Below are 20,589 nucleotides of genomic sequence, written 5' to 3' on the forward strand. Positions count from 1 at the left end.
CTCGGCGGCCAAGTGCTGGCGTGAGGCAGGGAACCGTGCCTTGGTGCGCTGGGGTGGCACCAGGCAGCCTCGACGAGTCCTACCAGCTGCGGCACACCTGGGTCCAGAGGAGCCAGGCGAGGCCGGCGCCGCGGGCGGTCAGTACATGTCCCTGTAGATGTCCTGCAGAAGCGGGCGGTCAGTACATGTCCCTGTAGATGTCCTGCAGAAGCGGGCGGTCAGTACATGTCCCTGTAGATCTCCTGCAGAAGCGGATGCAGCGCTGCGTCCGACTCCGTCTTCTTGATCACCTGCACCAGCTGCGCGTGCTCCGTGACCAGCTGCCGCAGGTCGGCCAGCTTCTGGAGCAGCTTGGGGAAGAGGAAGGTGTCGTCGGGGTGGTTGCTGCGCAGGTGGAGCCGCAGCACGTGCACGATGCCTTCCTGCATCTTCTCGATGGAGCCGATGTTCAGGAGGCCGGGCCGGTCTGCCCAGGAGAGAGGCATCTGAGTGGGAGGATCCCCCGCCCCCAGGTTCTCCCATCCGACCTGCCCCCGGGGTGGTGCTGGCTTCATCTATCTGGCACAGGCTGGGTCTGCGAGGGACCAGGAGGCCCGACAGCCATGCCTCAGTGTGCACAGCACCTTCCTGTCAGGGAGTCCCCGACAGGCTGTACTGACCACGCCCAGCAGCGGGGCCCACTGTACACAGGCCTGAGTCAAAGCCACATGTCTGGTGGCAGTTCTGCTAACCTGGGAAGACTGGCATCATGTGACTCTTGGGCTTTGTGCCACAAGGACTGCCACAGATGTCCTCTGATGTGGACCAGGTGGACAGCTAGACACAAGGGGACACAGAGGAGACGCTGGGGTAAAAGTGCCACTGTCCTCGCAGCGGACCCAGGCACCTCTGCCTCTGTCCCAGGCCTCCTGGGACACTCTCATGACATGTGTCCTGATTCCTGGTCCAGAAAACAGAGCCCAGGGCCTACTCAGCAACTCTGACACTCCCTGGAGCTCCACTCACTACCGTGACTTGCAACAGTGTCATGAACACTGTCTTCAAATCTTCACTCTTTTCTTCAATGTAGAATAAATATCATTATTATGCTTTTAAGCAGAGAACAAAATGTGAATGACAGAACGCAGCCTCCCCTCCTGCAGTACCCTCCCTCCATCACAGCAGGTGCCACACAGACTTGTGTGTGCAAGACTGATTTTCATTTCTTTGATAACACTGGGATTGTGCTGCATATAAATAGTTCTGCAGCTGCTGCTAAGCCCCAGCATCACGTCTCGGTCACAAGGATGGACGATGACAGCACACATCACTCAGTAACCCAGCCTAAGGACCTCTTCTAGGGACTGGTGCCCCTCCAGGCAGTGGGATGGGCATTGAGCCCACCGCAGTGGCAGCAGCAGTCAGGCAGTCCGGGCGAGAAGTGTGTGTGTGTGTGCGTGTGCCGTCACCCATCAGTGCCCGCTGGGGCCATGCAAGGGCAGATGGCTTTACAGTAGGTAGATGACCTTCCCAGCCCTGAGACAGGCTATTTATAGGGAGGTGACATGAAGCCAGAGCTCTGGGGCTGCAGCCAGCTGGCCCAGAGAGGCCCGCCTTCCGCATCCCTGCTGTCGTGCGTTCGCAGCCAGTCAGCGGCTATGACATGGCGTCAGCGGTCCCAGCAGTGACAGGGACGACTGGATGTGTGTAGACCCTGTGGTGGAACACGGCGTAGGCTACGGAGATAACTATGCTGCAGCCAATGCCAGCTGCGTGGTCATGACTGTGATAATCCTACTGTGAATGGGACAGTTGTCAATGTCACATACGTGTGTCCTGCAGCCATGAATGTGTATAGTATGTAAATATTCCGCACTGCAATACTGACCCAGTTATCTCTCAGCTCTGTGTGGTGACCTCAGAAACACGGGTGCTTCCCACACTGGCCAGCACCCGCTGCACTGGCCACGCACATGCAAGGGACCCGGGGCAGCAGGACGGACCCGCACTCACCTCCACAGCAGATGATGGCGGCCACAAACAGGGAAATGTCGCTGTCATCCAGTTCCAGCGCATTAAACTTCATAGCGAAGTCAAACTTGGGCTCCATGATGTCACAGAACGGTTTTCTCAGGTTCTTGAGGAATTCCCGCGTGATGAAGCCGTTGCCTTCGGCGATCAGCATCCCGTCCTTGTTCATCAAGGAGGACAGCATCGTGAAGATGGCCTCGTAGACGCCATACTTCAACAGGGTGACTTGGTCGTTGAGGTCCAAGCTCGCGAAGCCTGGGATGGCCTTGGCGAACTCGGTGAGTTCCGTGACGGTTTCCACCGACATGCACTGGCAGCAGTGGAAGATGCGGACCTCAGCCTCCTTGTTCTGGACGCCGTTGGCCACCATCTTGGCCACGAGCGTCTTCTCGGCCATACACAGCGTCTCCATGTCGTGTATGACGAAAGGCTGTGGACAAAGGCAGGAAAATAAAGGAGACCACCCGGGAGAAGTACATGCCCTTTACCAGTGAAGCCTCCTGGCACCACAGAGAATCCAAAACAGGCACCAAGGGCTGCGCCCAGCCCTGGGCGGCTCCAGAGTTGTTCGAGGGCAAGTATGAGGCAGATGACTGTCACCTGACATTGTCGAGAAACGCAAGCCCCACCTCTAGCTGCAGCCCAGCAAGAGCCAGTTGCATTTTCTAATATTTTATGATACTAAATAAATCTCCACACTCCTAAGTACTGCTTTAATATTTCAAGATATGATAAAAATTCTTAGTTGCTGTACTCACGGCATGTCATTTACTTTTTTCCCTTCAAGCAACTCAGAAAGCTAGGGTGTGCGCACCTGTGAGCCAATAGGCGTCGGAAAGCTCTGGAGGGGTACCCGTATGCCCAGAATTGGTGCTGAGCCCCTGTGCCTGCTCCCTGCAGGCCACTGTGCCATGTATCTAAGCCCACTGAGATACATGAACAAAGACAGGAAAATAACTGTTTGTAGGTCAAACTGCTGGCTGCAGTGCCCGTCTGAGAAAGCAGTGGAAGGTGGCTCAACGCTTTGAGCCCCTCAGTCCAAGTGGGAGACCCAGAAGAAACTCTTGGCTTCAGCCTGGCGCAGCCCTGGCCACTGTGGCCATTTGGGGAGTGAACCAGTGGATGGAAAATCTCTTTACCCTTCCTCTCTAATTCTGTCTTTGAAGTAAATAAAATCCTTAACAATAGCAAAAGATCTTGTGATGGCTTCCACAGTTGCACCACTGCACGTAAATGCAAAGGGAATGAAATCCCACGGAAGAGGCTCCTGCTTTCCCATGTCCATCGCATCAGTCACCAGTCCAGGCATAGAGCAAGCCAGGCGTCCACTGGAGGGTGAGCGCCAATGTGACGGTACACAATGGGATACCGTTCTGTCAGGAGTCAGGGTGAAATCCTGTGATTTGTGCGGATGCAAGTGGAGAACACTAAGTGAACCATGCCAGGCACAGAAAGATCCATCGTGTAGGTTTTCAGTTATATCATGGGGTGGTCAAGGTAGGCCCCGGCAGCTCGCAGTGCCAGCATCCTGCATCGGCACTAGTTTGCACCCGGCTGCTCCCCTTCCAATCCAGCTCCCTGCTGATGCACGTAGCAACAGGTGGCCTCCATGCTGCCACAGCAGGAGGAACTATTTGGATTTGAAATGAGTGCTTTCATTTGTAAAAGCTGAAGAGAATTTGGCCGAGTCAGCAAGACGCTGGTAGGGATGCCCAGGTCCCCTACCAGGGTGCCCAGGCTGGAGTCCTGCCACACCGCGGCATCCAGTATGCTGCAAATGTGCACCGCTCAGGAGACCTGAGGGGGATTAGCGGCTCCCGGCCTCAGCATGACCCGGCCCCGGCCACAAGCGGCGTTTACGGAGAGAGCCAGTGGCTGGGAGTTCTCCGTGTGCTGGCCCCGGTCTGTCTCGCAAACAGAAGCATTATGGTATGGCAAAACAGGCTAAAAGCATGTTGAACTCATCTCTGACAAGATCCTGCTTCGCTTTGAAGTTGCAGCACATTTGCTCTGCTGGACTGTGAGTGAGGCCGAATCCTGCCTCCCAAGCGGGTCTGGAACCAGTGCTAACCACGTGACAACAAGCAGGTTGCCTTGCTTGCCCTCCCCACCCACTAAAGACACCTGACAGGTTTTGTCAAAAATAAAACTGCATTTTCGAGGAGTAAAGATTCTCCCCACATAAGGCGTTCATAGTTTCTAATGGGGACCTGAAATAATGGCTCACCTGGACAAGTCTCCACCTACAGTGCTAGCATCCCATGTGGGCGCCAGTTCTAGTCCCGGCTGCTCCACTTCCCATCCAGCTCCCTGCCTGTGGCCTGGGAAAGCAGTCGAGGACGGCCCAAAGCCTTGGGACCCTATGCCCACGTAAGAGACCCAGAAGAAGCTCCTGGCTTCAGATCAGTTTAGCTCCAGCCATTGTGGCCATTTGGGAAGTGAACCAATGGGTGGAAGATTTTTCTCTCTCCTTCTCTCTATAAACCTGCTTTTCCAATAAAATAAATATTTTCTTCCCAAAGGCTCTAACAGTGCTCTGCAAGCACTCTAAGCATCAGGAGCCTCTCTGAGAGCCACCAGCTCTGTCTGCACTGGGCGGAACCAAGTTCTACAGCGTTTGTGAGACTGTAAAGTGGCAGGACATCTGAGTGTCAGCTGCTACTGTGACTTCTTACAGTTTAAACACTCCGTGTGAATGAGGCCCCTTCCCTAATTTCAGATGTCACAGCTACTTAGTCTAAGGGCAAAGCAAGGGTGAGCACACATGTGTGATGTGTGTGTATGTATGCATGTGACTGGGCGCCTGTGTGTGCTGGGGGCTGGAGCCCTGGGAGGCTGGGAAAGGTGCTGAGTAGGCCGGATCTCCCATCTGGCCAGCTCGGTCCAGGAACTGGACAAGCCTGCTGCTGACCAAGGGTCACTGGGCACAGATCAACACAACTAGGCTGGGGGCAAAGCTCGCTCCCCGACGGATTTCCAAGGCACTGGGGACTGCCCAGTGCAGGCTCTCATGGGGATGCGGCCAGAGACGGGTGAGCGGGCTGGGTACAGACAGGAGGCAGGCCATCACTGGCTCACGGTGGCCCACCGGCAGCTGGATGGGGACAGACGGGTGGACCATTCCTCCAACATACAGCGTGTGGACAGCCACGGTGGGATGTGATCCTGGTTAGTGGCAGTGAGTGACCCACAACTGGACACATCTTAAAACTGACCCCTGGGGGAGCTGGGACTGGGCTGGGCTGTGACAGCGAGTAGCCAGGCAAATGGAGTCAGCCAATGGACCTTGGAAGGATGTCCTCAACCTTGGAGCGACAAGATCAACAGAACTATTGAAACCACTTGAGCAGTACCCTTGGAACGTGCTCCAGCCTGGGATGATATCGGGTGGCTGTCCCCCATCCCTAGGCACTGATGAGGTCGGGCTGCTGGCAACCCTCTCCATTCCTCTCCCCAATTTCCCCAGACACAGGAAGAAAAAAGGAGATTGGAGGCAACTGTCTCATCTACTGTCCCCCGTCCTGGACCCTGGTCACCCTAACTGGTGGTCCACATGGGCATGCACCCCTCTCAACTATGCAAACATCATGTAAATAAAGTATTTTTAAAACCTGGCCTCTGGAATGCTGTGGTATGGTTGGGGCCGGTGGCAATTCCTAACAGTGCACATAGGCCTGTGTCTCCAGTCCAAGCAATCCCAAGCCTACAGCCTGGACGATCAGCCTATATCCTCTTTCCTCTGGAGAGCAGTACCAGGCAGCTTCCGCCAAGCGCAGCAGTGTGAGTGGGTCCTCGCCTCCGAGGGCGAATCTGTACATGGCTGCTCCAAGCACACGAGTTCCATTAGTGATACGGAGAGCCTTGCCAACAGTAAGGGTGGCTTTGAACCTTGCCTTGAATTCCAGAAATGACAGGGAGAAAGAGAAGCTTCCACATGGAAACCCAGGGAGCCTGCTACAGGTCTCACCACTCCTATGCAGGACCAAGTGAGAAGGTCACCTTGACTTTGCACTGGGCTCAACAGGGGCAGGACTGGCAGGTGCAGTGGGGCCACACTGCCCAGGTGTTGGCTCTGGGAACCGGCCTGGCCTACTTAACCACAATTCGCTGAGGAATGAGAAGCATCAGCCAGAGAGGGGCTTGGTCTGTGCAGGCAGCTAAGCAGCTTGCTTGCAAGGCGCTTGACCCCTCTGTGATCCGGCGGGCCAGCCGTCACTGCTGACCAGGACTGCCTCAAGCCCTGCTCAGCAGACTCAACCTGTCCTGCCAGGCTCCTGGAAGAAGGCCAAACAGCTCTGGAGGCCACCTTCGGGCTGCGGGCCTCTGTGAAGGCAGCACCAGGGACACTGGACCGTGAGGGCTGGCAGGGTCCTGCGGGGGTGGGACCTGGGGAGGGCATGCTGCCCGGTTCCCCTCAGCCTCGGCGGGAACCGCTTTGTCCTGTCACATCTCCTCAGCCACCTGCGGTCCCCAGAACCTGGCCGCAACACAACGAGCCTCAAGACACCTACCGGGTTGTTGCTGGTCTTCCCCGCAAGGATGACGCGGGCCTTGACCTTGTTCATGTTGAAGTTCTTCAAGTAGGCTTCATAGATCCGCCGGGCCAGGGACCTGAGGTCTGCACTGCCAGGGCCCTCGGCTTCCTGCTCGCACGTGAGGATCTCAGCTTTCAGCTTCGCCTTCTCTGACCGCGGCATGCGGCCGAAGCGAATCGCTGGGGGTCGGGGAAACACCGTGGTGAGAAGGTAACAGGAAGGTAGGCTGGGTGGTGTGCAGGGCACGGGTGGACCCACGCTCCTGCAGATCCCACGGGGAGACCAGAACACAGCTCTGGGTGGTGTGCAGGGCACGGGTGGACCCACGCTCCTGCAGATCCCACGGGGAGACCAGAACACAGCTCTGGGTGGTGTGCAGGGCACGGGTGGACCCACGCTCCTGCAGATCCCACGGGGAGACCAGAACACAGCTCTGGGTGGTGTGCAGGGCACGGTTGGACCCACGCTCCTGCAGATCCCACGGGGAGACCAGAACACAGCTCTGGGTGGTGTGCAGGGCACGGTTGGACCCACGCTCCTGCAGATCCCACGGGGAGACCAGAACACAGCTCTGGGTGGTGTGCAGGGCACGGGTGGACCCACGCTCCTGCAGATCCCACGGGGAGACGAGAACACAGCTCTGGGTGGTGTGCAGGGCACGGTTGGACCCACGCTCCTGCAGATCCCACGGGGAGACGAGAACACAGCTCTGGGTGGTGTGCAGGGCACGGGTGGACCCACGCTCCTGCAGATCCCACGGGGAGACCAGAACACAGCTCTGGGTGGTGTGCAGGGCACGGGTGGACCCACGCTCCTGCAGATCCCACGGGGAGACCAGAACACAGCTCTGGGTGGTGTGCAGGGCACGGGTGGACCCACGCTCCTGCAGATCCCACGGGGAGACCAGAACACAGCTCTGGGTGGTGTGCAGGGCACGGTTGGACCCACGCTCCTGCAGATCCCACGGGGAGACCAGAACACAGCTCTGGGTGGTGTGCAGGGCACGGTTGGACCCACGCTCCTGGAGATCCCACGGGGAGACCAGAACACAGCTCTGGGTGGTGTGCAGGGCACAGGTGGACCCACGCTCCTGGCGATCCCACGGGGAGACCAGAACACAGCTCTGGGTGGTGTGCAGGGCACGGTTGGACCCACGCTCCTGCAGATCCCACGGGGAGACCAGAACACAGCTCAAATCCCACAGGTGCGGCAGGGCAACAGCCTCAACCCTCACCCACGCAGGGACAGGCCTGCCCTTAGGGTTATCCAACTCCTTGTTCTGAACCACCTTCCTGCTTTTCTCTCAGGGGAGTAACTGGCAGGATCTAAGGTGAGCTTGTGATTGAGTAAAGCAAAGCATTGCCGGTGAGCCTGCCCCGGCACTCTGGAAGGCCTGGCAGTGCTGCCAGGTGCCCGGCTGCTCCCAGCCGTTTGGGCCTTTGGTTTTCTCAGACCATTCTTACAAAACGAGCCTGGCGTGAAGCGTTCCTCATAACACGTTACAGGGAGGCCCCAGGCAGGCTCACCTACCGTTGTGTGACATGCCCACAGCCAGGCACTTGTGGAAGCGGCAGTACTGGCACTTGTTGCGATTCTTCTTGAGAATCTTGCAGCTGCGGTCGCATTTGTCATATGCCAGCTTCAGGCGGATCGTCCGGCGGAAGAAGCCCTGCGGGACACATGCAGGGCTCGCTAAGGGGCCTGCCTCACCACGCAGGAACCGCTTTGCTCACCTCTCTTGTTCTGTAAGAACTAAATTTACAGAAGCGTTTCTTCTAGAAGGTCTGATGTAATTACGACAAACAGAAAAGTTTCAACTCCATTGCACTCACTCAAAACTTCAAAGCCATTTCCGCCTGTCCTCGCCCCCAGGGAAGACAGCTGGGGTTTCCCAGCTTCCTTGTCCTTTCAGAGGGCATACCCAAGTCTGCCACACGGAACTTTCTCCGAATTGTCATATGAGAACATTAACTCCTTAAAAGACAAATCGAACGTTCAAGGAAGCCAGCTATTAGTAAATCATTTCCTGGTTTAAGGCAAGCCCAGCATGGGTTCAGCTGGCAGCTTCTGGACCTTGGGCCGACAGTGAGTACCTGGCCTGGGTCACGCCTGCTTAGGGCTGTGGCAGAGCTGGCCCGAGGACGCACGTGTTTGCAGGTTGTGGGGGAGGGGAGACTGCCGGAGGTTCAGGAGCAGCAGCAGAGGAGCCCACCCTGGGTGCCAGGGGACCCTGAGCAAGACACCACCCCCTTCGGTCCAGGCCCCGGACTAAGAGAAGAGCTGGCCTTGCTGAGAGAAATGCCCTCAGCCTTGCGCTCACGTGAAGGCCGGCTTCCAGCGCCTCCTCCACAGAGCCCCTTCTCTGAGCCCCTCGCAGAGCACAGAGCAACAGCCTGTTCTAGACATCTGAGCAGACTGTCGCCGGCCATGGGGAGCGGTCTCCCACTGTCTGTTAAGGCAGACGTCTGTGGGTGGTACAGGTCACCCCAGGAGCGATGGTGCAGACCCCTCTTCCCCATAAGACTCCCTGTACCTTGCAGCCTTCACACGCGTGGACGCCGTAGTGGTAGCCCGAGGCCTTGTCCCCGCAGATCCTGCATTCGATGTTGAGGGCTCCGCTGGGATACTCGTCCACGCCTCCAGGAACCACAGGACAAGTGACGGATGAAGGGCTGGCTGCGGGGGACAGGCTGTCTACAGGAACAGGAGACCTCCGTGAGTCAACCAGGGCCACTATAGTGTCAAAGCCAGCTCTCTAAGTATAGGAGCATCGGCGCCTGTCACACCACAGACGCTGCGGAGAGGGGCCTGGCCCGAGTCAGCCCCGGGCCCCACATCAGCGCCTGTCACACCATGGACGCTGCGGAGAGGGGCCTGGCCCGAGTCAGCCCCGGGCCCCACATCAGTGCCTGTCACACCATGGACGCTGCGGAGAAGGGCCTGGCCCGAGTCAGCCCTGGGCACCACGTCACGCCCCATGGTCCCCTGGCTGCCGCCACGCTGGCTTCCCTGAAGCCCCTGCTCTGTCTTGCACTTGCGGCTGGTCCTGGGCTCGCACCCCTACTGCCTGTGGACACCGCTCCCACGGCCTGTGGACACTGCTCCCACGGCCTGCGGACACTGCTCCCACGGCCTGTGGACACTGCTCCCACGGCCTGTGGACACTGCTCCCACGGCCTGCACAGGACGTACTGTGGACACTGCTCCCACGGCCTGTGGACACTGCTCCCACGGCCTGTGGACACTGCTCCCACAGCCTGCACAGGACGTACTGTGGACACTGCTCCCACGGCCTGTGGACACTGCTCCCAAGGCCTGCACAGGACGTACTGTGGACACTGCTCCCACGGCCTGCGGACACTGCTCCCACGGCCTGCGGACACTGCTCCCACGGCCTGCACAGGACGTACTGTGGACACCGCTCCCACGGCCTGTGGACACTGCTCCCACGGCCTGCGGACACTGCTCCCACAGCCTGCACAGGACGTACTGTGGACACTGCTCCCACGGCCTGTGGACACTGCTCCCACGGCCTGCACAGGACGTACTGTGGACACCGCTCCCACGGCCTGTGGACACTGCTCCCACGGCCTGCACAGGACGTACTGTGGACACCGCTCCCACGGCCTGTGGACACTGCTCCCACGGCCTGCACAGGACGTACTGTGGACACTGCTCCCACGGCCTGCGGACACTGCTCCCACGGCCTGCGGACACTGCTCCCACAGCCTGCACAGGACGTACTGTGGACACTGCTCCCACGGCCTGTGGACACTGCTCCCACGGCCTGCACAGGACGTACTGTGGACACTGCTCCCACGGCCTGCGGACACTGCTCCCACGGCCTGCGGACACTGCTCCCACGGCCTGCGGACATTGCTCCCACGGCCTGCACAGGACGTACTGTGCGTTGCTTCCTCCCTCCACTCATTCTTTATCTGCTACCTTGGTAAATGGTCCCAGATTACAATAAAAGCAAAAACAAAAATATGTTGGCCACAGTCAAAGCTTAATCCAGGAGAGGAAGGAATAAACTGGAATTCATAAGAAATAAAATCTTCTGCCAAGGAAATGAAGGTAGGCCTCAGATGGGGAGACAATATTTCCAAATATTTCCATATCTAACCAAAGACTTGTATCCAAAATATACAACGAAGCCTTAAAACTCAGTAGCAAGAAAATAAACAACTAAGTTTAAAAATGGCCAAGGGCCTGGCATGGTAGCCTAGCAGTTAAAATCCTTGCCTTGCATATGCTGGGATCCCATGGGAGCGCTGGTTTGTGTCCTGGAGGCTCTGCTTCCCATCCAGCTCCCTGCCTGTGGCCTGGGAAAGCAGTTGTGGACGGCTCAAAGCCTTGGGACCCTGCACCTGAATGGGAGACCCTGAAGAAGCTCCTGGTTCCTGGCTTCTGATCAGCTCAGCTCCAGCAATTACAGCCACTTGGGGAGTGAAGCAGTGGGGGGATAGAATATCTTTCTCTCCTTCCCAAACTGCCATCGGACACGCAGCAGGAGTGTGACGTCACAGGAGCTTTAGGCTGGTGAGGATGGGTGCCAGAACAGGCTGGCAGCTTGCCCCGAAGTCCAGCAGCCTAATGAGAGCCATGCTTCCAGCTAGCTACCCGGCTGCCCCCTCAAAACTTATATGTTTACAGCAGCTTTAATAGAATTAGCCTAATCCTCAGGCCACCGACACACCCCTTCACTGGTGAACAAATGACCAAACCCTGGTAACTCACAGAGGTGAACATCACTCGGTGTAAACGTGTCTCTCCGGGCACAGGGAGACTTGCACCGTGTTCAGTGAAGAAAGCGGGGCCTCCAAGGCCACACCCACGGCATTCTGGGACGGGAAGCGTAGGCAGGTCGGGGTGGACAAGAGTGTGTTCGCTCGCAAACATGACACTGCATCTCTGAAACCCACGGGACAATTCAGAGTGATCCTCACTGTGTGCAGAGCAATAGTTCAGGAACTTGCCGGATTGAAGGGTGGAGTGCAAAATGCGACTGCATCCACATGCGGGAGTCCAGGGCTGACACTGGAGTGCAGCACGCTGAGCCACTGTCTGTGGCACAAATCAAAGTGCTGGTCCAAGTCTCGGCCGCTCTGCTTCGGATCCAGCTCCCTGCTGACGTGCCTGGGAAGGCTGCGGGAGACTGGGGTGGAGTTTGTGCTTCCCGACTTGAGCCTGGCCCAGCCCTGCCTGCTGCAGCTATCTGGGGGAGTGAATCAGCAGATGGACGATCTCTCTCTCTCTCTCTCTCTCACTCTCTCTGTCTCTCTCTCTCTGTCTCTCACTCTCTTTCTCTCTCTTTCCCTCTTTCTCCCTCTCTCTCCCTGTGCGACTTTTCTTTCAAATAGGTAAAGAAATTGTTCTTTTAAAAGTAGGACACAGCTTCCCGAGTGAGGTGAGAGGGGGGATGAGTGGTGTCTGCAGGGCTACGGGCAGAACGACCTGCCGGGGACGGGAACTACTTTCCTGGTGTAATGAGAGGCAGGTGTGGAACGAGGAAGGAGGGTCTGAATGACTCCCATGGTAGTGCGGTGAAGGCAGATGCCAGCATGAGCCTGTGTTGGGCTGAACTCAGATGCAGGTGGAAATATTAATTGTGTGTGTGTGTGTCCCCTACATAGCTATGCCTTGGCCGTCAGCTGACAAAACCTAACAGAAATGACTCCCCAGGAGCAAACTGAACTGATGGGAGTCCACAACGCTGGGACTCAGGGACTGGTCAGACTCCTGCTCTCTCTCCTCACAATGGAGACTGCCAGAGGTCACAGAGCTGCAGGAAAAGTGCCCAGAGGCTTTGCTGCAAGGTGAAGAGCCATTGAAAAGGCCACACACTGTCCCAGGAACTCAATGGCAGCCCTTGGACAAGTCAGGCATGTCTAGAGGAACACCCACCACCCAGAAAGGGTCACAGTGTGTGGCATCCCATAATAAAGTTACAAGACACACCAAGTATCAGAAGAGAAGTGGACTTGGAGGGACCCAGACATTACACAAATGATAAGGCATTCTATCATTTTTACATTCACTTATTTATTTGCAAGACAGAGACTCTTCTATCTAGCGGTTCATTCTCCAAATGGTACCTGGGGCCGAGCCTGGAGCTCGGAGGTCCACCCAGGTCTCCCTGTGGGTAGCAGGACCTGGGGCACCTGCACTGCCCTCTGCTGCTTCACACCGCTTTATCAGGACGCTAGATCAGAAGCAGCCTCGAGTTAGTGCTCTCACACAGGATGCAAGTGTCACAGGCGCTGGCTTAGCCCCGGTGCTGAGGCCCACCCTAGTCAAGAGTAACTTACAACATTATTCTGACCACTTTCCAAATGCTCAAGAAGCTAAGCCAAAGGGAGACACAGCATGGAAGAAAAACTGATTGCTCTTAGTCCTGAAAACTACAATGTCTTCGGGAAGAGAACAGATGTTAGAAAACGTGAGTTAGCGAACTGCTGGCACAGCCACAGAAACCACCCAAGATGGAAGAGAGAGAGAAGGCTGGAAAGTGAGCTCGGCAGCTCCTGAGGCTGCGGCACCTGTCATATCTAGGTCTCTGAAGGAGAGGGTGAAGGAGCACAAGGGGAATACACAAGGAAACAATGACTCAAATTGGACAAAAACAGTAAGTGAGCAGATCCCGGAAGCTCAGTGAAACAGAAGAAGCATGAAAAAAAAATTCAACAAGGCACAACTGCAACCAAATTGGTTAAAACTGTGCTGACAGCAACACTGAGGAGAGCAGAGAGAACAGGCCCGGTGCCTGAGGCTGCCGGTAGGGAAGGACCTTAGGCTCCGTGCAGAAGAGCGTGGAGCTTTCTGGAAAGGCTAAGGCAGAATTACCACGTGATCCAGCACTTGTGCCTCTGGATAGCTATTCAAAGGAACTGGGGTCTGGATAATGCGGAACTATTATCCACAGCCTGGACAAGGAACCAACCTCAATGTCCACCCATGAATAACTGAATCCAGAAAATGGGGTTTGATACACAGTGGGTCGCGACTCAGCCTTCCAACAGAAGGAAAGTGTCATTTGGGAAGTACAGTTCAGTCAGGTGTTTGCAATGATGAAGATGTCCACACCCCAAGTCACAGTACCTAGGTTCGATTCTCAGCTCCTGACTACAGTTTTCTGTTGATGCAAATCCTGAGGGGGCAGTGGTCATGGCTCAAATGGTTGGGTTCCTGCTGTCCACATGGGAGGCCTAGACACCCAGCTCAGGCTGGCTCAAGGCCTGGCCATTGCAGACACCTGGGGAGTGATCCAATGGGTAAGAGCTCTTACGCCTTTCATTTTCTCTCAACAGGGAACTGTCCAAAATGAAGCACAGAAAAATAAATGTTACATAATCTCACTTATCTATGAAATCTAGAGTTAAAGCAGAGAGTGGAACGGTGGCGGCAGGGGGTGGGGAGAAGTTGGCAGAGTGGCTCACCTGGCTGAAGGGACAAGGGCCCCAAGGAAGGGCACACAAAAGCAGGGATTCCCAGGACACTCACCTGTGATCACGGAGCCATCCGATCCAGAGCCACTTCCCAGACACTGGTATTCTGGAAAAGTAAAGCTTCCGGGGCTGTCCTCACCGATAGATTGTGAAATCTCATGGATGTTCCCCATTTCCTGTAGGAATTCTTCAGATAACGGGCTTTCCAGGTCGTCAGCATCGAGGGTGGAGAGAGCACAGAGCGGGCTTCCTGTGTCCACCATCCTGACTGGAAGGGGCCGGCCGACCTCTGAGCGCCAGCCTACTTGGGGGACAGAGAAGCCTCGGTGAGATGGGCGCACATGGCTGTGTGTGTGTGCACGTGTGAGTGTGCCCAGTGGGCAGGTATGTTCACCTGAGCCGGCAGTCTAAACAGCACCACTGCTGGCTGCAGTTCCCAGGTCTGACTCTGGATAACTGTCCTGAGACAAGGCCCTCAACAGCATGTGGGAGGACCAAGGCTCCCCACTCCCCGCGGGATGGATGCCCGGAGTCCTGGCTGCACACAGGACAAGCTCAGTGCTTGCAGGCCAGGGCATGGCGAGCAGAGGGGCCAGACTACCCTTCCCCTCATGCAGCGTCCCTCCGATGAGGACACAGGCAGAGGACCAAGACAACATGGACTATCTGATGTGCTGTGCACGGGGGAGGGGAGGCCAGGACTGTGTCACCCGTCAGGGTACAACAGCCTCAGGGAGGAACCCGTGTGCTCCAACAACGGGAGGAGCAAGGGCAAAGGTGCCAGGACTGGACATTGTGGCCCACTCCAGCGGGCACCAGGAGCCAGCCCGGCCTGGGCCAGGTGGCCTAAGGGGAGGAGGACCGAGCAGTCAGCACGGATGAGGAATGCAACATTTCTTCACAACATGGAGGTCACTCACGTGGGTGAAATTTACAGTAGGCTGCAACACAGATCAACCTAGGTACCCCCTGACAGAGCCTGGACGGGCCAGTGTGGTAGTTGCAGACAATGGACTGCAGCGCCGGACTTTCCAGCCAGCGAACAAGGGAACATTCTCGCCACAGAGTGGACACCTGACCACGCTCTTCCCATGTTGCTCTGCACCACACTCTTGCCCAAACATCTTTTTTAAAAAAATGATCAATGTGGGCCCGGCACGATAGCTTAGTGGTTAACGTCCTCACCTTGCACACGCCGGGATCCCACAGGGTCACCGGTTCTAATCCCGGCAGCTCCACTTCCCATCCAGCTCTCTGCTTGTGGCCTGGGAAAGCAGTTGAGGACAGCCCAAAGCCTTGGGACCCTGCACCCACACGGAGACCTGGAAGAGCTCCTGGCTCCTGGCTTTGGATTGGCTCAGCTCCAGCCATTGCGCTCACTTGGGGAGTGAATCAACGGATGGAAGATCTTCCTCTTTCTCCTCTCTGTATATCTGCCTTTCCAATAAAAATAAATAAATCTTTAAAAGAAAGATCACTCTGAAAGGCAGTGGATGGAAGGGACAGAGTTCTTCTGTCACTGGTTCACTCCTCACATGCCCACGAGAGCCGGGCCAGGCTGAACCAGGACTCAGAACTCCGCTCTGTCTCCCAGACCTGTTAGCAGAACGCCGGGACTCAGACCGCCACGCAGTACAGGATGCAGGCATCCCAAGTGGTGGCTTCATTCAGAACACTGCAGCACCTGAACCTGCCCAGACATCTTAAGCCCACGACCCTAGACAAGGCCTACTTTCTTCAACACCTGACCCTGGTCCTTAGGAATCTGTCCCTCCTACCCCACGGGTGGCAGCACTGAGGTCTCTGCTTCCTCTCAGCTCTACACCTGTGCCCAGGTGCACTGTTTGAGATGCCCTCCCCTGGCTGCCTTTTTCAGGCCCCACTCCTCATCCACCTCCCTGAGCCCAGCTAAGCCACCGGATACCCACTAGTGCCAACCAGGTGACATTCAGTGCAAATGGTCACTGCAAAGCCCACCGATCACAAGCAAGGTCCCAGGAGGCGCGTGCCACCCCCAGCCGTGAAATCACACAGCAGTCATGGTATACTGCAGGTCCCAAGAAGCGCGTGCCACCCCCATCCGTGAAATCACACAGCAGTCATGGTATACTGCAGGTCCCAGGAGGCGTGTGCCACCCCCAGCTGTGAAATCACACAGCAGCCATGGTATACTGCAGGTCCCAGGAGGCGCGTGCCACCCCCATCCGTGAAATCACACAGCAGCCCTGGTATATACTGCAGGTCCCAGGAAGCGCATGCCACCCCCAGCCGTGAAATCACACAGTAGCCCTGGTATACTGCAGGTCCCAAGAAGCGCGTGCCACCCCCAGCCGTGAAATCACACAGCAGCCCTGGTATACTGCAGGTCCCAGGAGGCGTATGCCACCCCTAGCTGCAGGACCACACAGTAGCCCTTGGTACACAGCAGGTCCCAGGAGGCACGTGCCACGCGCAGCTGTGGGATCATGCAGCAGCCCTTGGCACACTGCACCCAGAGGAGTCCAGGCTCTTCTGGAGTTCAGTGTTCTGAAGCACAAGCCGGCTTTTGGGTCCCTTTACGTAAAACATTGTCCCCTGCCAGGCCTGCTCGCTGTGGAGCAGCTCTAAGTACTGACTTCTGAGACTCACATCTGAGGCTGGCGGCAACCCCGGGGACAGGAATGACAACAGGTCCCCACTCAGGCATCTGGAAACGTTTCAGCCAAGCAGTGGCGCATTCTCCAGTCCCTTCCCTCTGCTGTCCGTCTCAGGCAGAGGTTTGCAGCTGTAACCAAGGTGCTGTGGTAAATAGCACCTCAGATGGTTTTCAGAGGGAACGTTTTGTTCGAAACCACAGTCCCCACCTCACTATGTTAACCACTACGGTAAGCTTCCAAAACAGAGAAGCGAGGGGCTGGATGGGCCGGTGGCTGCCCCTTCCACCCCATGCACCACGCTCAGTGCAAATGTTCCTTCTTCCAGCCGGACGTCGCACTGATGTGGCAGTGTTGGTCTCCCTGGCGTGACACACCCAGGATACTATCACCGTGCTTTCCAGATACCTGAAAAGAGTCCCAGATATTTGCTTAGAGACACACTGTTGCCACCAGTGGCAAAGCAGCTGGCGGGACAAAGCCCCTCCGGAGGGCGAGACCACCCAGTACTGGCAAAGCAGCTGGCAGGATGAAGCCCCTCCGGAGGGCGAGACCACCCAGCACTGGCAAAGCAGCTGGCGGGACGAAGCCCCTCTGGAGGGCGAGACCACCCAGCACTGGCAAAGCAGCTGGCGGGACAAAGCCCCTCTGGAGGGCGAAACCACCCAGCACTGGCAAAGCAGCTGGTGGGACGAAGCCCCTCTGGAGGGTGAGACCACCCAGCACTGACCTCTGGCTGTGCCTGGCGGCATGAACACCGTGACCCTCCTTGTGTCCAATGAGGGCAGATAAAGAACATCCTGCCTTGGACAAACCCCCAGGGAGACAGCAGAGGTCGTGGGCACACCGGCCATCTGCCCTGCTTCCCAGCATGCTCGGTCACCAGTGGCTTCAGAGCAGGAAGTCCCCACTGTCCTAACACTTCTGCAGCCTGCTGCGGTGCTGCCGCCCCCAACACTCTACAGGGACGCAGCAGTGCAGTTGAGCACTCTTCCCGGCAGCTCCTGTGCGGTGCAGACTCAAGGAGCGATGCAAACCTGCACATCAGACACACAGGCTCCCAGGGCCGGGGCAGCACCACTCAGGTCCCAGCAGGCGCGGGCCACCCCCAGCTGTGGGATCACACAGCAGCCCTTGGTCCACTGCAGGGCAGCCATGGCAGGGGCCAACCTCAGCATCCGCGGACAGGTGCACAGATGGGACTAATGTCACAAAGCAGAACGGGATCCAGATATTTGCAGCCAAATGGATGGAACTGCAAACCCTCACATGCAGTGAAATACGCCAGACACAGGAGGATGGGTGGTACAATCTCTCCCAGGTGGGAGTTTTCAAGAGCACGCTCAGCCTGAACTTGGGGCACAGGCTGCTAGGAGGTGGCAGGGACAGAGGCAGGCTGGACGATGGGCACTAGCAGCATCAGCTGTCTCGGGGCCCCAGCACGGGCCGCTGCAGCTCCCAGCTACGCCCTAACTTCTGCACGAGGAACTGCAGGACAGCAGCTGGCAGACAAGGAGACTGAGGCTGGCTGCAGAGAAGGTCGGATACGGGAGTGGAAAGCAAACCAACGCGTGTTGCGAGTTCATCCAAGCGTCTTTGCAAAGAAACAGACACTTGCCCTGACCGAGATCTTCAGTCTCACGACACAGAGGATGTCTCCTGAACTCTGGGTGATGAGGTAAGACGAACTGGGAGCGGGAGCTGAGAAAAGGAGGTTGTGTGTCTCCCCAGAGGAGCTCCCCAGTCCTAACCCCATGCCTTGCTCCGTCCAATTTGCCTGTCACCGCTGTGCCTTGCGCGCCACGGAACAAAGGGCTCTAGGCCAATTTTCAGGTCTTTGTCACCAAACACCCGCCCCCAGAAATATTCCTTTGAGACATTAGGAAGTGGATCATGTGAAAACTGCAGAACGCCGAAACAAACAAATCCAGAACTGCACTCCTGACCTATGTTCCCAACAACAGGTGAAAATACTGAAGAATTGTTTGTAAAGGACTTATTACTTATATTAAAGCTATGTTGAGTAACAGAGAAAGAGGGAGATGGAAACAGAGAGAGAGAGAGGTCTTCCATCCACTGAAGGGGCGCTCACGGAGGATGCCTGCGACAATCAGGCAGCTGCACCTCAACACTGTCCCCAGACTGAAGATCTTTCACACCCACCAAGACACTCCACCCCAGGCATGCGCCGTGTGCCAACTCGCAGCTGTGTGTGGAACAGGCGGCTGCAAGTCGCGGCTGGCATCAGCAGCTCTCACTTTGCGAGGTCCCACAGCAGTCAGTAAGGAACTTCTCTTGGGATCCAGTTCCATGTTAACCAAGTATGTGTGGTGGGGGAGCCATGAGTCACGAGTGGGTCTGTCTCCCTCAGGCCAGGAACGAGGGTTCCCACACAAGCTCCGCTGTGTACCAAGTGTATGAGAGGCAGAACATCATAGGGAAGGAGAGAGAGAAAGCTTCCATCTGCTGTTTCACTCCCCAGAGGGCTGCAATGGCCAGAGCTGGGCCAGGCCGAGGGAGCTTCTTCCTGGTCTCACCACTGCAGGGGCCAAGGGCCTGGGCCGTCCCCCACGGCCTTCCCAGGTGCACGAGCAGGGAGCTCCATCAGAAGCGGAGCAACTGACACTCGGACCAGCAGCCACATGGGAAGCTAGGTACAGGCAGAGGTTTTACCTGCTATGCCACAACGCCTGGCCGTCTGTGTCTATGTTCCAATGCTTGGCACAGCCAAGCACTCTCAGGGCACCAGGTGAGGCTCTGTGAAGTCTCCCCTTGGGTCTGTGAGGGCAGCCGTGCCTGCCGTCCCCCCACCCCATGCAGTTGGCATGCAAATGACAAAATTGTGACAATGGGACACCATGAAGGACCTGGCCCAAACTTTGCAGAGTAAATTTCCATCATTGCCAGGATTGGAAAGGTGTGCAAGAGGCAGCATGTCTGAGCATGGTACAGGGTGGCAGGGGTCCGGTCAGAGGGCAAGGACACATGCACATCTCACCTGCTGCCCGTGGCCTTGGCACAGGGACAGGCATACAGTGGGCACTCCATGGCAACTACAAGGTGAGGGGGCGAACGGACCATCACTTGGACTGAGCCAGGCAGTAACACAGAGCACTGTGGGGGAAGGGTGGCTAAGGGGAGATGGCCACATGGGTGGCCCCTGGAGGGCGGCCGTGACGTCTCACTCATCTTTGTGCCCCCACATTATTAATACGGCACCCTGGACCAATTATTTTCTGGACTGAAATAACTTCTTAAAGAGCAGGCGGCTCGATACTCGCCAGCCATCACGACGCGTTTACATGCTGCGTGATCAGAGGCCGCCGCCCCGGGCAGCAAGTGGAGCTGGGCTTCTGTTTCCATGCTCGGAGCTCAGCAGTCGAGGGAGAAGCATCCAGACAGTTACAAGCAGCCGCCGTGGTTTCCTGTGGCCTCTCGTTTGCCTCCTTCCCGGTACAAAAGAGCTCTCCCGCCCCCTCCGCTGCAGATCGTTGTTTCATGTGCTTAGCAACACCACCCTCCAGAAAACTCTCTCATCTTCTTTTGCTAAATTAAGTCTGAGAAGTCTCCCAGAGTGGGTTAAAGGCAAACGCCGAGATCTTACCGGAGCAGCGGCACCAACGTGGCGACACGCACCTGTCTGTCACACGATGCCCACTGGCTCTACTTCACAGTCCACTTCACTTATTGGATTGCTTATACGTTTAGGTGTTCAATTTAAGGTTCAAAAGGCTTTCAGCTGGCTGTGTTGAGCTAGAATGTAACATTATATTTCAGAATAAACAAACAAAAGCTCACAAGCCCTCTGTACCCTCACCTAGCACCAGTTTACTGAAATTGATTAATCATTACCACCTGCATAATGATTAACAGGCTCTCAAGGTGAGTATAGGAAATGCCTACAGAAATACCTTTAAAACCCAAATACCAGAATATAACAACAGTACACAAATGGGGATCACG

At 56.6% G+C, this 20,589-nt stretch overlaps 1 protein-coding gene across 2 annotated transcripts in view; it reads right to left on the minus strand.

Moving 5' to 3' along the window:
• Positions 1-218: 218 nt before the first annotated feature.
• The window catches only part of PPARA (peroxisome proliferator activated receptor alpha), a 40,609-nt gene continuing 20,238 nt past the window's right edge, over positions 219-20,589 (minus strand). The window contains exons 2-7 of one of the 2 annotated variants that reach the window (XM_058673611.1): positions 14,049-14,297; positions 9,079-9,239; positions 8,076-8,214; positions 6,522-6,724; positions 1,993-2,440; positions 219-466 (exon numbers count right to left, since the gene is read on the minus strand). In XM_058673611.1, the coding sequence (XP_058529594.1) occupies positions 219-466; positions 1,993-2,440; positions 6,522-6,724; positions 8,076-8,214; positions 9,079-9,239; positions 14,049-14,256 (1,407 nt within the window). In that variant the 5' untranslated portion in view covers positions 14,257-14,297. The remainder of the gene's footprint in view (positions 467-1,992; positions 2,441-6,521; positions 6,725-8,075; positions 8,215-9,078; positions 9,240-14,048; positions 14,298-20,589) is intronic. The other variant, XM_004589421.2, reaches the window with a different exon arrangement.

Source organism: Ochotona princeps, chromosome 15 (assembly GCF_030435755.1).
Source record: "Ochotona princeps isolate mOchPri1 chromosome 15, mOchPri1.hap1, whole genome shotgun sequence".
Classification (NCBI taxonomy): Eukaryota; Metazoa; Chordata; class Mammalia; order Lagomorpha; family Ochotonidae; genus Ochotona; species Ochotona princeps.